This window comes from Ascaphus truei, chromosome 5 (genome assembly GCF_040206685.1).
Source record: "Ascaphus truei isolate aAscTru1 chromosome 5, aAscTru1.hap1, whole genome shotgun sequence".
In the NCBI taxonomy this organism is placed as follows: Eukaryota; Metazoa; Chordata; class Amphibia; order Anura; family Ascaphidae; genus Ascaphus; species Ascaphus truei.
The window spans coordinates 130137475-130154218 of record NC_134487.1 but is presented as its reverse complement, the minus strand read 5'-3'; the positions used below and the strand labels follow the sequence as shown (position 1 = coordinate 130154218).

General features: G+C 46.9%; 2 protein-coding genes across 2 annotated transcripts; one reads left to right on the top strand and one right to left on the bottom strand.

Moving 5' to 3' along the window:
* Nucleotides 1-1159: 1159 nt before the first annotated feature.
* On the bottom strand, nt 1160-14456 carry EIF4E1B (eukaryotic translation initiation factor 4E family member 1B). Its single transcript, XM_075600787.1, has 7 exons — nt 14375-14456; nt 14007-14101; nt 13167-13262; nt 10753-10816; nt 2854-2967; nt 1982-2121; nt 1160-1466 (listed from the first exon to the last, which is right to left on the bottom strand). The coding sequence occupies exons 2-7, from the start codon at nt 14099-14101 to the stop codon at nt 1352-1354; spliced, it is 624 nt and encodes a 207-aa protein (XP_075456902.1). The 5' UTR covers nt 14375-14456; the 3' UTR covers nt 1160-1351.
* LOC142494318 (uncharacterized) lies at nt 4905-8993 on the top strand. The gene is made up of 3 exons (XM_075598876.1): nt 4905-5425; nt 6324-6503; nt 8707-8993. The coding sequence occupies exons 1-3, from the start codon at nt 5182-5184 to the stop codon at nt 8991-8993; spliced, it is 711 nt and encodes a 236-aa protein (XP_075454991.1). The 5' UTR covers nt 4905-5181.
* Nucleotides 14457-16744: the final 2288 nt, after the last annotated feature.

The window sequence follows — 16744 nt, the reverse complement described above, 5'->3', positions numbered from 1 at the left end:
ACAATGAATGGTCAAGCAGTTGTCAGGTTTCTGCAAAAGGTAATCTTTCTCATCCATAAGTGCTACCAGAGGAAAGGGGTTGGGACAGACCTGATCACCTGCAACCAGGTTAGGCCTAGATCAAACTTTTGCAAAGATGTAGCATGCATCAGCTCCCATTCATATGCAACATAGCCTCCCGGCGGTTACTTATTTTCCTGGGCCTTTCCTCTGTCAGACCAGGCAGTGGAAAGGTTAATTCCCTTTCTTAGGCCTGTGTGTGCATTCCAGCCTTGAATAATGTATCAGTATTCAAGGGCAGGCCTAGCAACTCTGAGGATGTCAATCTAAGGGGTGGATATTGGTTGGAACGCCCCCTGATGTGTTTGGGCCAATCTGTATCCGGCTCTGGCTTGCTATGAGTTAGAGACTCTCCCCAAAGATATTCAAATTGAGACATCCTCCCAAATTATCAGTTAGTTCAGTTAGTAGTTATACAGAAAAGACATGCTGTGTGTGAGTTACTGTCTCTGGATGAAGGAGTGTCAGTGAGAGTCTATCCCCTGATGATTCAAAGGGGATCCTCGCTGGCTGGAGGCGCTGTACCAGAGGAAGACATCAAGGTAATCTGTCACTTCTGTTCCTTGTCCTGGCTCTCCCCACACCACCGCAAAGCCCACAGCCTTCCTGTTACCAGACGCACGAGTAGCGGAGAAACACCAGAGCAGGACCCAGATCGGAGTATTCATGGAGGTAAGGATTGTATACCTTCCCAACGCCGATTTCATCTAGTGGTTGTTATTGCTCCAACATACTCCGCTCTCACTGGCTACACTGACACCATTGGTGCCTGAACTGTTCATCTGAGCGCAAGACAGCAGCTCTGCTCACACCAGAAAGAGAGTACCCCACATATCACTTAGGGGTGGTACCCTAAAAGGGTTACACATAAATATCTGTAGGATACAAGGCATGCTATAGCTTAGCACCCTTTTGTGGATCTGGGCCTTTTACTTGTCCCCGTTTGCTGCATACTTCCAACCACCCTCTAGCTGCTGAAATGCTGTGCTGTTGCTGTCCAGCGATACCCAACCCAAATCCCAGAATATGGTTGCCCCTCCACCCCCTGGAATTCAATTTAAAAAAAATCAAAAAATCAAAATTGTATTCAAGAGGCGGCTTGTTTATTTGCTTCTTTTGTTTTTTTTAGATCAACAAGACACCATTATTATTCAAAACATTAGGACAAAATAGAATTTAAATAAAGAAAAGTTTCCTGCCCCCCCACCCGAAAACTTTTATTATCCAGCGTTGGAAGGTGGAGGGGTAGTGTGGTGTCACACCCCGATCTTCTGTCCAAACCAAAAGCTTCTCAAACCACAAACTTGTTCTTGTTAAGAGAGTTGCTCTTCGTAGCCGTGTCTGCGTGAGCCTGATAACCAATGACCACTTTGGAAGATAATCCCAGTCTCTCCTTGTACACTCTTCTGCAAGACACAGTCAAGCAGCACAATGAGATGCAATGGACTACACCCTCATAACATTAATGAAATGAAAATTGTCGTCGGTACTGGGTATTATTTCCCCTCAACGCAAGAAGGTTAGACGCCTGTAATTTAAATTTATTGGGAATATATTTTGAGAAACCTCTATATCCATATAAATGCTGGACAGTGAAAGTCATTATCCATTCTACTTTTTTTTTTGGATTTGGCAGAGCACGCAATGTACAGCACCAATAGTGCAATGCCCTTCAGCAAATGCTGCCCATGCAATCTAGCTCCCACAAAGTGTACCAAATGCTAGTTTGAGATGGTAGCAGCTTCCAAAGCCACAGGGAAGCCCGCTCAATCTATAGGCTTCGGTTTGGTTTTCGCTTACCAATTCAGTCCCAGACTAATTTTCATGTTCCTCAGGCAGACACCTGTTTAAAACCAACCCCAGGGCAAAAAAAAAAAAGTGTCTCCACATCATAACCGTGCATAGAATGGTAGAATGTTACCCAATGTGAGTTACTGCTGCTCTGTTCTCACTTTCCCGGGTCCAGATGGCAATTTTATCTCCCTTTGCCCGGATGTTGATGACAGCACCACAGATTTCTTCATTGTACTCGTCAAAAGCTTCGCCGATCAGGCACAACAACTGAGAATGGACCAAAGACAGCAAGCCATTTTATTCATCTGCAATCACTAAGGGATGGTTGCGCTCTCCATTATAAAGATATTTTTTACTAACCATGAGGGAAAGGTCACCCGAAATCCCCACCTAAACTCCATTGTCAACAGAGCATATTTCCGTAGCCAACAATCAGGTCTACAGTTTTGCCCCAATGGCATTCTACAGCATCAAAACATTTCTTCAACCCCTCAGGGGGTATGCCCCAAAATTAAATCTGAAAATAGAAAGACTACATATGCCATGAAATTTGGGACCAAAACTAAGGTTTTTGGCCACGTATCTTCGGGCTACAGGTTTGCCTAGTAAACCTCTGGGTGGCAGTGTCTTCCGGCACCTTCACCCTGCAACTCTTGTCAATATGGCCATTCGAACGCTCCGTGACTTAATAGCATCAAGTGACACCTGTTGCCATGACAACGAGGCGCCACGTTGCAATGACAACGCGATGCCTTGGCGCTATAAGGCATCCCGTTGACATTTCAATGCGGCGCCATGCAATCATATTAACAAGAGTTGCAGGGGGAAGATTCCGGGAGGACACCGCTAAAATGTAAGCACAACATTTAAATTAAAAAATTAATTAAAAAAATAAAAAACTCTGGGTTGGCCTTCAGTAGAAAGTGGCAACCCTGATGGAAGTCTATGTAGTTTTGGCCTAAAGCGGCCCGATCAGCTGATCTACACCAAACCCCTTACCGTCTCCAGCCACATAGAGTCTAGGTCACTGTGTCTCTGCTGCTTGGAAAGAGTTATCAGCCACCGCCCACCTCGCTTGTTCTTGCTGTCTTCCCACATGGGCTCAATCCCATCCTGCACACAAACGGAGAGGCAAATATAACAGGACTCAGTTCTGCCCACATTTCAGGAAGTGATTAACACACATTCCCAGCTAGCTCAAACTCCTACACCCACCACATCATGAATATATATTTATGTCAAGGAAGACCTGCATAGTTACACTGTGTTCCCCCCCTTTCGGATTGCTATGGCCTTAAAGGGGTGAACTGCGTGTGTAAACGGTGACACACCTTTCCTATAACGTGGTTCCTGAAGGGGTGAGAGTGGAGGAGCCTCGGTGTATATAGTCAAGTATGTTCCAGAGTATATAGGAAGGAACACAGCTCTAGACCTGGGCCCCGGAAAATCTGCCTGCGGGCCTGCCAGGGTGCAATATGACTAGTTCTAAAGGCAGGTCCACAGGCCTCAGTCCTAGTCTTTCTAGACATGACAGTTCAGACAAGAGGGGCTGTATATCAGGCAGCCATATGGAGTCGGCCAGGCCCCGAAAAGGGGCCCCTAAAGACAGAGCGTAACGACGTTATGCAGAAAGGGGACATTTACATTTTCTGCACCTCCCCCAGTGTGTTAAGGGAGAGCACCAGGGGATGCAACAATAAAGAATACAGACCAAATGAAACTGATGACATCTGTAACTACAGTATGTGTACTGTGTATGGATGAGAACAGCCCTGGCGCATGAAGCCTTCACCCTGAATAAGGTAATGCAGAATGGCCACTAGAAGGTTGCGATTATAGAGCTGGCCTAGCCCGCATGGGTGGCTACAGCTATTGACCGGGGGGTGCGGCCCCCCCCCCCCCAGCTAGGCTGTTGGTCGCGTGCGCGATCAGGGAAGGCAGTTGGGGCAGTTAGTTTTTCAAATAGAGCCAAGGAACAAGCAACTGTCACTTGTTCCTTGGCGTTTCAACTGTTTGGACACTCTCCTCTCTTCTCCTGTGTTTAGTAGGTTTTAAGTGGTTTTGATTTGGGCCCCCCCCTCCCGGGGTGAGGGATTTTCCCTTCCCTCCTCGTGGTGAGGGACCCTCCGGCTCCCCCCCGTGTGTTTTTGCCGGTTTTGCCGGTGCCCGGGGGGGGGAGGGGGGGGATTGCAAGAAGGCTGTTGTTTTTGTCCTGCGTGGGACCTCCCTTCCTTCCTCGTGTTGAGGGACCCTCCGCCCCCCCCCCCGTGTGTTTTTGCCGGTTGTGCCGGTGCTCGGGGGGGGGGGGGGATTGCGGGAAGGATAGGTTTTTTGTCCTGCCTTTTGTTTTCATGCGTTTTCTATTGGTGGCAGCGGTGGGGGGAGGAGGGAGAATGACGAGGAGAGTGACTCCTACCTGGGGCTGTTGCGCGAAGAAGGCGCACCGGCTTGGAGGAGGAGGTTTGCGAGTTCGCCGTTTGCGAGCCCTGTTCCTGTCCTCCTATTATGGCCGCTTGTGTGGCTGGGGGGGGGAAGAGAGGCTCGCCCAGCCCACGCTTAGCCGTGCGGTTGGGCTAATGGCAAGGGAACATGAGTGTCATGTGGTTCCGCCTCCTGACGATGATCAGGGGGTGGGGATTTTTTGGGGGGGGCTGGGGGCAAGGCTGTTGTTACGGCTGGGGGAGGGGGCTGTTGGTGGTTTGGCTGGAATGGTGGGCTTTTGCCCCCCCCTCCTCCCTCCTCCTTGGGGAGATATTGGCCCTCTTCCTTCCCCCCCCCCTTTTTTCTTTTCCACTCTTTTAAACAGTGGGAGGTGGTCAGGTGGGGCTGTCCATTTAAAAAAAAAAAAAAAAAAAATTATAATAATGAAATAAATAAATAAAAATGTATATTAAAAAAAAAAAAAAAAAAAAAGGTTTTTAAAAAAAAACAAAAAAAAAGGTTTTTAAAAAAAAACAAAAATAAAAAACAAAAAGCCTTTTGAGGTTGGTCTTGGTTGTGGTTAATGGAAGACAATGCTAAGGTTTTGATGTCATGGGTGACACCATACTTAAAAAAAAAAAAAAAAAAAAATGACAGCAATGGTTGGTTGGATGTTAGCGCTAATGGATGGAGGTGGGGGGTGTTAAGGTGCTAAAGATATAAGCATTAATGCGGGAATTTTATGTTATTACAGCTTTAGAGCGGTTTCTAAGTCTATTCAAGTGAACTGGTTTTCGTGAAGATCGGCCAGGCAAGAGTTCAAGAGTAGTTTGCTGGCAGGATTTAGGTGGTGGAATTAAACCAGTGTTTGACGAGCCATTGGATAAAATTACAGCGTTAGTAGCGATGTCCTTTCAGGTCAGCACCATGCAGCTTTTGGCGGAGGCGCACAACCATGAGGAAGGATGGTTTCAAAAACAGATGTGTGCACTAGTGCTGAAAGCTGGGAGTGATCAAGGAAGTTTGGGCAGTCGTGAAGACGCGAGAGGACAGGGCGGTTCCCATGCTACCTGCGCTGAGGCGTGGCCATCATCAAGTGATGAAGGGGGTCCTAGTTACGGAGCACGGGAGGCGTTGGTGGTGCAGAAGGGTATGTCATGGCGGAGTTTTTGGAAATCACAGCCTATTTGGTTGAAGGCTGGGTGACTTTTGGGAGGAGCCTGGGTGATGGGTCCCCATATGAACAGGTGTGGGACATTGGGTCCCTGGAAAAAACAGGGGTGGGACATGGGTTTCCACGAAAACAGGTGTGGGACATGGGTCCCTACAAAAACAAGGTTGGACATGGGTCTCCACGAAAACAGGTGTGGGACATGGGTCCCTACAAAAACAAGTGTTGGACATGGGTCCCCACGAAAACAGGTGTGGGACATGGGCCCCTGGAAAAAACAGGGGTGGGACATGGGTCTCCACAAAAACAGGTGCGGGACATGGGTCCCCACAAAAAACAGGTGTGGGACATGGGTCACCACAAAAACAAGTGTTGGATTTGGGTCCCCACAAAAAACAAGTGTGGGACATGGGTCCCCACAAAAACAAGTGTTGGACATGGGTCCCCACAAAAACAGGGGTGGGACATGGGTCCCAACCTTAAAAAAAAAAAAAAAAAAAAAAAAAAAACAAGAGCATGGATGGAGGCGAGCAGTAGGTGGCTAAGTGTTCCCTTTCTCCCCTAAAAAAAAAAAAAAAAAAAAGAGGGGGATTTTGGGAGTGGGCCGACATGCTCGCCATAGCCGGTTACTGGTGAAAGGAAGGCTGGAAAAGGATGGTTGGTAATAAAAAAAAAATAAATAAATAAATAAATTAAAAAAAAAAAAAAAAAAAAAAAAAAAAAAAAAAAGGTTGGGGGGTTTGGTCCCAGCCTAGAAGAGAACGTAGGTAAAGGATTGGTCCTTTTAAAAAAAAAAATAAATAAAAAAAAATAAGAGTTTATTCAGGAATGAAGGTTAGCTTCATTGGGGGTTTAATATTTGCTTCCTCATTTACAGGTAAATCTGGAACGGCCGGGACGCGGTCGACCTCGCTTCGTGGCGCTGGTACGTCGTCCACGGCTCGCAAGCGGTCCGGGCCTCGGGTTGAGCTTGCTGTCAGAGGCTTAGAGGACAAGAGTCTTGGGGCAGGTCCCGACAGGCGGTTCAAAACACCGCCGGGGACTGGGGCATCGAAGGGTAAGCGAAAAAGAGTTGCTTGTTTGGGAAATAAGAGTGTTACCTTGCCGGGCATTGTTAGCTCCCCTGGACCACAGGTGTTGGAGTTGGGGTTAGCGGGCGATGCTGAGGCAAGAATGATTAGTGCGGTGGTTAAGGGCGTTCAGTTAGCTTTATTGCCGATGACAACGTTATTATCCACTAAGCAAGCAGTGGAGGCATGCAAGTCAAGTGAGCGGCAGGGGGGGTCAGATTCAGTGCTTGACGGGGGGAGCAACCATGGAACAGTTGGTGGAGAGTTGGCTCAGGTGTCTTTGGGTGTGGAGAGGATGTGGAAAAGCGTCTTTTTCCTCGCACGTTCAGTAATTGGTCGCAGGCATTTGGGATTTTGGCGGGCGTTGCAGGGGATAAGGATCCGCATTTATGCTCGGCGCTTTTTAAGTATTCAGGATACGATTAGAAAAGCGTTTCAGAAACACGGGGGGTCGTCCTTTCGTGGGTCAAATAGCCTCAAAGGGGTCTGGCGGGAGCATTTTCAGGTGCGCACATCAGGGAGAGGGCGTGCAGGTGGGAAGCAGTCGGGGGTATGTTGGCGTTACAACGAGTCAAGATGCAATTTTGAGAATTGTAGATTCTAACATACTTGCACTGGGTGCGGGGGTCAGCATCCCAAATCAAAGTGCTTTAAGAAAGATAGTAAGGGTTTCAAGGGAGCAGGACAGCAGGCTGTTCAGGAAGGCGGGAACGCCAGTTTCAGCAGAGGCAATGGCGCCTTGGCTGGAAAAATACCCCAATAGACGGGCAGCTAGCTTATTACGAGAGGGGTTTAAGGAAAGATTCAGGATCCCCTTTTGAGTATCAGGAGGGATCGGGGGGCGAGAGGAATTTGAAGACGGTCAGGTTGAATGGGGATGTGGCAAAAGAAAAAATTGATAAAGAGATTGAGTTGGGCAGAATGGCGGGTCCTTTCCTTTCCTGGCCCCTGAAAAATCTTAGGGTGTCACCATTGGGAGTGGTTCCGAAAAAGGAGGCGGGGGCTTTCAGGTTAATTCAACATCTGTCTTACCCGAAAGGGTCGTCAGTTAATGATGGGATAGATAGGGACTTATGCTCCGTAAGCTACGCCACTCTTGATCAAGCGGCGGCTTTGGTGGGAAGGATGGGGCAGGGTACATTGATGGCGAAGGCAGACGTTAAGTCAGACTCTTGCCGGTACATCCAGATTGTTTTCATTTATTGGGCTGTATGTTGGAAGGGCGTTATTTTGTTGACCTATGGGTTGTGCATTGTCTTGTTTTTATTTTGAAACATTCAGCACATTTTTGGAGTGGGTGGTCCGCAAAAGGGTGCAGGCAGCAGGGATCATACATTATTTGGATGATTTCCTTTTCGTTGGTCCGCAGGGGTCTGATTTGTGCGCAAGGTGGCTTTTTCATTTTTCAGCCATGGCGCGCGAATTTGGGGTTCCTTTGGCGAATGAAAAACCAGTGGCACCCACGACCACTCTCAGTTTTCTGGGCATAGTAATTGATTCAGTGAACAGGGAATATAGGTTACCTCCTGAGAAGTTAGTTGTTTTGGAGAGTATGATAAAGGATTTCATGCTTCTTAGGAAGGCCTCATTAAGACAGTTTCAGGTTTTGATGGGCCATTTGGTGTTTGCAGCTCGCATTATGCCGGTGGGAAGGGTGTTTTCCAGGCGCTTGTCAGCAGCTACAGCGGGGGTAAGGCGTCCCAACCATTTCATTCGGGTCACAACAGATATTCGGAAGGATTTGGCGGTGTGGCAAGAATTCTTACAGAGTTACAACGGAAGGACGTTGTGGAGGGGGCGTCCAGCGCGGAACGATGAGCTGCAGCTATTTACGGATGCGGCTGGGTCAGTAGGGTTTGGTGCATATTTTAATGGAGCTTGGTGTGCGGAGGAATGGCCAGAGCATTGGCGAGGGACTCAGCTTATCAGGAATCTGACATTTTTGGAACTTTTCCCTTTACTAGTGGCTGTACATCTTTGGGGGGACAAGTTTGCTAACAGGGAGGTGACGTTTGGTCCGACAACTTGGGTGTGGTGGAGGCTGTGAATAATTTTGGTTCACGGTCCCCACCAGTGTTGGTTCTGTTGAGGCATTTTGTGTTACGGTGTTTACAGCTTAATATAGGTTTCAAGGCTAGGCATGTTCCTGGGGTGGAGAACAACATTGCTGATGCATTATCACGTTTGCAGATGGAGCTGTTTCGGAGGTTGGCACCGGGGGCGGAGACCCAGGGCGAACGGTGCCCAGCAGTCTTGTGGGATCTGGTAACGGAGGTGTGATTGATTTAATCAAGGCGTCTCTCGCCCCGGGTACGTGGGGTGCTTATGTGGCTGCTTGGCGAGAATTTCGGGAGGCGGAAAGGTTGGCTGGAGAAAAGATTGCTGTCTTCCCACATGGGCTCAATCCCATCCTGCACACAAACGGAGAGGCAAATATAACAGGACTCCGTTCTGCCCACATTTCAGGAAGTGATTAACACACATTCCCAGCTAGCTCAAACTCCTACACCCACCACATCATGAATATATATTTATGTCAAGGAAGACCTGCATAGTTACACTGTGTTCCCCCCCTTTCGGATTGCTATGGCCTTAAAGGGGTGAACTGCGTGTGTAAACGGTGACACACCTTTCCTATAACGTGGTTCCTGAAGGGGTGAGAGTGGAGGAGCCTCGGTGTATATAGTCAAGTATGTTCCAGAGTATATAGGAAGGAATACAGCTCTAGACCTGGGCCCCGGAAAATCTGCCTGCGGGCCTGCCAGGGTGCAATATGACTAGTTCTAAAGGCAGGTCCACAGGCCTCAGTCCTAGTCTTTCTAGACATGACAGTTCAGACAAGAGGGGCTGTATATCAGGCAGCCATATGGAGTCGGCCAGGCCCCGAAAAGGGGCCCCTAAAGACAGAGCGTAACGACGTTATGCAGAAAGGGGACATTTACATTTTCTGCACCTCCCCCAGTGTGTTAAGGGAGAGCACCAGGGGATGCAACAATAAAGAATACAGACCAAATGAAACTGATGACATCTGTAACTACAGTATGTGTACTGTGTATGGATGAGAACAGCCCTGGCGCATGAAGCCTTCACCCTGAATAAGGTAATGCAGAATGGCCACTAGAAGGTTGCGATTATAGTGGCGGCATGTGCAACGGAGCACGTGACGTCACATGCGCAAAACATGCACGGAGGCGATCGAGCGGGCGTGGCAGACGCATCACCAGGCTGGTTCACCCTCATTGGCTGAACCACTCACGTGACACGTCCGTCATGCTGCAAAAACAATTGAATGTGTCGCCTCTGTTATCGGTCGCTCCGTAGCGCGCTTGATTGGTCTACATTCATTTGTTCCAGCGGTGCACCTCCACTATAATTGCAGCCTAAGGGACACTGATGTAAACTTTAGGAGCTGGGCAGGGAGGGCTACAACTGTATAAAAGGAATGGAAAAGGCACAACACCGCAGAAAGGATACTTTTGTTCCTGAATTATCAATGGAACTTGCCCCGAGCCTCAATTTGCAAATAAAAGTCAGCATAACTCCATGGCATTTCTGGAATCCTTAATGTCACGTGCAATGAAGCACCCAGAGTTGAATTGGCATTAGCAGATTTAGGAGAAGTGAGGTCTTTGATGGCAACTTTATCACACAGGGGCAGTAGATCTCATGTAGTGGTTCTGTTTTTTTTTACATGATACACGTGGTTGTCCGTTGAAGTTACAACAATTCTCTAATCTTAGGGAAGACAGAATAGTCAATTATAAATGTTACCTGTAATGGCCAACTAGTTGTTAAAGAAAGCACGCTTTCAGGACTACTAATTTCCAGTCTTAGATCTGCCTGGAGGGGCTAAAATAGTCCTAAAAAGCATGCACTCTAACCACTAGTTAGCCCCAAAAAGGCATCACTTATACCTTACTTTTGTCTTGTCTACTCTATGGGCCAACACGGTACTATCCACTATCTAATCTTTGGGGGGGTGAAAAAAAAATTATATTCTGTATCTGAGCAAGCAACTAACCAATGTTAATTACCGTCATGCATTCCAGAGTGAATGATACTGCATGCATTCTATTCCATAAGTGGGTACATAATAGGGATGGGAAACACTACACCACAAAAGGTGGGAAACTGTGGGGTTAAAAAAAGTCTGAGGCCTGTGTCTTCCTGCATGATCAAATTATAAATGTTACACAAATGCAAAAGGGTGCACAGTTAAGAGTCAAACTATATCACCTTGAAGAGGGAGTAGTCACAGCCAGAGGATAGTTTGCTTGCAAGCTGAATGTGTGTGTACAGTCTGAGGAACAAAAAAAAGGGAGTCATAACCCATATCAACCCCCCAAGGTACAGATGCAGTCTTGACTTTGGGTTATTTCCTCGCCATGGCTGGCGACCAAACACTTGGCAACTCACAGCGGCCAGTGCATAGCAGGCTGTAATGGCCCATCGTATTAACACAGCGGGGGTCCCTGCGTCTGAATGGGACTCGCGCTGTGGGAATCCTACCGGGCTGCTCCTGTCTGTATGAGACACGCAGTTAGAAATTGACTAATTCAGTCTCTCCCCCTGCGCTCCTTTAACAGACGATCGCAGGGCATTTATTTTATTTTAATAAAACAGTATTGTAGCAGGGGGTCTCCGGAGCTGAATCGCATTAATTCCAGGTCCAGGGACACCCTGCTTCCCAAGTTACAGGACCTGTTATGGGCATGGTGTACCACTCAATGGTTAGAGGAGGTGGGGGTGGTTGCCCCTGGGAGGTTGGTTAAGCCTTCCGGGTGTGTAGCAGGAGGGTGTTTAACCATTAATTACCATAGTGGTTAATAAGCACAAAGGTAACTAAGGGGTTAGTGGCAGTTTTTTTTTTACTGTTGGTGCCAGAGGGGGACCTTCATCCTGACAGGGGTAAGTGCAACTTTAATTTACTATATGCTGGCTGGGTCATGTTTTGGTTGTTTTATTTTTTAATGGGAAAATGAGCTATTATCCAGATATGGATAATAGGGATTTTTCCCATTACTGTACTCTATTTGTTGGGAGGAGTTTGTATTGTAATGTTTATTGGGGGGTAGAGAGGATGCATGAAGGGGGTAGTTAGGCCTTGGTTAGGTAGTGGGAGGGGTCAACACTTTCATTACCATAGCAGTTACTACCGCTAAGGTAATGACGGGGTTAACCCCACCCGCAACCTTCCCAGTAGGCCTAACCAGTCACCCTTGGGCAGCTACCCCTTTACTCAACCCCTCTACACTGGCTTAACCCCTTCATTGCCTTAGCAGAGAAGGTGATCAAGCTGCTGAACCGCATTGATTTCAGCCCCGGGACCACATGCTTCCTGAGTTACATGGGTTGCCGGTATCCCCTTGCTTTGTTTAAATTTCCGATCACGTGGGACGTGACCAGGGTTGCCGGGATGGTGATCCCGAAGGAAAGGGGGGGGGGAAATCCCCTTACTTGGCAGCAGCGTCTCCCGACATCCTGCTGCAACTCCCCTTCCAACTGCAGTGACCACGGCTGTGCGGCATCATACGACTCGGCGTTGCCATGGTAATGGGACTTTACGTGACGTCGTGACGCTGTGTGGCATCATGACGTCACCTGGCGTCCCATGGCAACCCGGAGTCATGACGCTGTGCAGCCATGTTCGCTGCAGTTGGAGTTGCAAAGGAATGCGGGAGGCGCGGCCGTCGCAGCACGCCGTCACCCAGAGATTGACGGGCTAAACCCCATAGCACCTGCAACCAGGTGTGTCCGGGTCAAACCCGGAGAGGTGGCAACCCTGTTTGTGACACGGGAGAATTTAAACATGGCGGGGATACCGGCAGCCCATACCGGGGCCTGTAACACAGAAAGCAGGGGGTCCCCGGTCCTGAAATTAATGCGGTTCAGCTCCGGAGATCCCCTGCTACAAATAATATGTCATTAAAATATAATAAAAGCCTCGCGATTACCTGTTAGAGGCACACAGGGAAAGTGACCGATTCAGTCTCCCTCTTAAGCTACGCCCCCGTCGCCAGTTCTGAGGACAATTTTCTTGTCTTCAGAAAAATCTTGTCGAGCAACACGGCAGCCAAGGTAGCTAGTAGGCCCCATTGAGGGGCGGTTCTTGTTCCTATGCTGCAGCATATACTGGGGACCTAGCCTTAGTGCGCGTCTCTTACGGACAGGTGAAGGTCGGTAGGATTCACACAGCGCGAGTCCCATTCAAACGCAGGGAGCCCCGCTGTGTTAATCCGATGGGCCATTAAGTCTCCCTACCTGCACAGTGCGGCTTGGGTTCAATTACGGGGAGCGCCAGCAGGCTGAAGCAGCAGAACTGGATGGAGACTGCATCTGTAGGCAACTATATCAATTGCAACGCACCAGAGGAGACAGGTTACCACCATCTTGTATTATAAACAACTATAAAAAAGGTCAATGTAGGCCAAACGGTTGTGTTAAAAAAAAAAAAAAAAAATATTTAGGAATGAAAAACACCCGCATTTCAAGCATGGAAATCTTTTGTTTCCCAAATCTGATATAATTTATGGTGCTTTTTAAAAAAAGTGATTCTTGCCCCACTTTGTTAGCTCACGGGAGACTTGATAAATCACCTTCTTAAATCCTATATCACCCCTTTAACATACATTAACATGCTATGTACTTACGCCCAGAAGTCCTCCACAGTGTCGAATGTGGTGACAAGGCGCAGGTTACACTGCCACGGCTGGCTTTTAACATTCTTAAAGAACCAGAGCGCCCATCTGCAGAACCAACCAAGACAGCAGTGAGGCAGAGAAATCAACCATACAATACAAAGCCTCACCCTCTGCAGTTTCAATATGGACACCCCTCTACATCTAAATCCGGTTTCTTTGTTTAATGGGGACAAAAAAAAACGTGTAAAACAGAGTGATGCAATTACAAAGGAGTCTTAATAAACACATTAAATAAGAGTGGAATTGTATTACAACAGCTTACAATATACTATTTACAGTTTAAACCTTATGCTCTACTTCTGTAAAATATTCAGGTTTGACCAAGTTAATTATTACAGTTCCTATAATTGTGCTCATAACCGATACAGTTCATTACATGAAAGTGCAACATAACTTCGTAAAAAAAAAAAAAAAAATAATTGATCCTTAAATGTTTTTTTTTTTTTAAATAAAGATAGGTGTTTATTTCCCCTGCCCTGATCATTAACATTCCCCAAATCCTAGATGACAGCACTCACTGTTATCCCCACAATGACTCTCCCTCCCCTGCAGCTCCCCCTAGTGTTCAATACCAACCTTTTTACAGTGTTACCAGCTCCCCTCAATGCTGCCTGCACACATCACTACAGCTACATTACAGACTCATCTTGCACACATGGGGCGCTTTAATTAGGGGTGCTGCAGCGCCTCCCCCCCCCCCACATATATATTTTACATGCTGTTAATGTATGTACCGCACCCCACCTACCTAGTATTCCCTCCCGACCTTCCACATGCTACCCAAAGTACCTGCTTTGCAGCGGGTGTTTCTGCACTCTTTCCAGAGCAATTACTTCTTTTTGCTTTCTCTTATCTTCCCTGCGGGGAAGGCCCTTCAACCGCATCTAGAGAAGGAGAAATGTGCTTTACACATCAGACATACTACATGGAACAAAGTACCACACACCACCAGGTCCCAGATGCGAGCTGAACATGGGTCTACATGCCCCCTGATACAATACAAAGAGTCATCATGCCATGGTGCTATATACAGTATAGTGCTTTCAAGGACCAACGTAAACCAGTAGCAGTAGCATACAAAAGGCAGCACTCATAAGCAGCAGTAGCCATGTTTGACACACACACACACACACACACACACACACACACACACACACTTTAACTAATCCCTTGGGAGATGACTGTTGTATAAACAGGTAGAGGGTCGTTTCCAATGTGTTGTATGGTTAATGATTTTTGCCCATTGCTTTGAACTGCTTTTTCTCCTGAAGAAAGCTTTTACACATCGGTTCAGCGCCTGACTCCCACACACTTAATGCTGTTGTCCTGAAACAAATATTGTGCACGAGAAATGCAGGCGTACCCGTGCTGTACTGAAGGAGAAAGCCGCCTCCCCTGACTAATGCCACCTGACGTGCCATCACTACTGAGCACCTGGATATCCAGACCCTATGATAGTGTTTAAATATCCTCAGCAGGTCTATAGTCTATGACTCTGGCGTTACCCTTCACTAGACAATTAGCTGCAGACTGAACACTGCTGTGTTTCTGTAGCACCCTTGATTTTACTTATCAGTGGCCAACATAATCTGTACAAAAACTACAAGTGTTTTTTTTTTTTTTTTTTAAATATACATAAAAAATAAAAGGTAATAAAATACAAAGCACTGATTGAAGTAAAACGAAGTGTTAACGTGTTTAAACCACTTTAGTGAGAGACTGGCATCATCTCAGTAACGTGTTACTCACTCCGTCAGCTGCAGCCATTCTCCTAAACCGAAAAAAATGGGATTATCCTGCTCTTTCCCCCCCCACCTCCATCTGCCTTTTTATGTGCAACAAAATCAACCCCTTAAAGAAACAGCAGAGAGAGGGGGGGCGGGGTGTGTGTGTGTGTGTGTGTCAATTCAATCAGAGGTTACATAAAAACGAGGAGACACCTGAGGTAAAGACTACTTTTATTTATTTTTAACTCCTTCCTCATACAATGAAACCAAGGCGTGTTGTGGGGATATACCAGGAATATTCTATTCATAGTCTCTCTAAATGCATTCTCCTGTTTGTCATTGATCATTCTTGCAATCTGGTGTGAAAAGGGTTACCTGTGATGAGGATTAAGGAGCCCTGGTTTCGTTTTTAGCAATACTGAGAACAGACAATTGCACAATATAAGTAATTCTGCAAAGACAGATGTGTAGTGTGTCTGCACACACTTTGACCCCACCCGGCCCCCCAAAAAAGACTAGTGAGGAGACATAATCCATGTCACATGTACCAATTTAATTTAATTTGGTGTATCATCAAAGTGCTGCAGGCCCCTGTAGAACTGAAGGCTTTATTTAAATGCCCAATAACTGCCCATGGTTAAACAATTTATGGTCATCTATGTGTTGCAGTAGAGTAACAATCCAGTTCTGATTGATAGAGATGAGTAATACTAGTGCTACTTTTCGAGCTCTCATTCCAAACAGAATCATGTTATCTCTGCCAATCGGTGCAAAGTGGCCACCTACACTTACCACTGAATGTGTCCTTTTAGTGCAGGATTTATAACTCAGACCTGTTGTGTCACTCATTGGGAGTTAACCTCAGTCAATTTTAGATCTTGGGACATTTAACTGTATCCAAATAGGTATGAGAGTCACAACATAGACAAGGGGTAGCCAACTCCAGTCCTCAAAAGCTACCAACAGGTCAGGTTTTCAGGCTATCCCTGCTTCAGTGCAGGTGTGTCAGTCTTTCACTGAGCCACTGATTGAGCCATCTGTGCTGAAGCAGGGATATCCTGAAAACCTGACCTGTTGTTACTCTTTAGGACTGGAGTTCACTACTCCTGAACTAGACTAAAACTTGTAGAACCGTGATGAAGGCACCCTTGTGCGAAACGCGTTGGATTAACATTGGAACGAGCACACAGAACCCCCAAGATTGAGAGGGTCCACCTGCAAGTTCCTGCAACTTACAGACTCTGCATTCCAGCAGTGTCTGCGTTTACGTCAGTTGGACACAGTTCACAGCCCAGGGAATTTCCCAGAGACATCAACCAGATACTAACGGAAGTGACGTCACATCCGGGTTCCAGCGGAGAGAGAGGAGCACGCTAGCAGCAGCAGTTCTCCCGGCAACGAGCGTGATCCATTGGTGTCCGGCGCACAGAGGATTGATGCTTCAGCAGGGAGACAGTACCGCGGTAAACATCGGCCACAGCTTTTCCTCAGGATCCCAAGAACCCACGGAGGGTGCCCAGGAGAGTGACGTGGGACTACAGATCCCCCTGAATTGGGCTTCAACAACCAATCAGGCAATTTATCCTGTTTTATCATTATTTATTGATTAATGTGATAATATTTTGTTTTTATTATTTTTCACAGCATAAAATATTTACTTGTGCCGCTCTTTTTTTGTTCTTTTTTTTTGTTCTTTTTGAGGTTCCTTTGGAGGATTCGTTGTCCCTTTATTGGGGCTGCAACCACTGCAAGTGACTTTATACTGGACTTTTTTTTTTTTGGCTTATTGTATTAGCATTT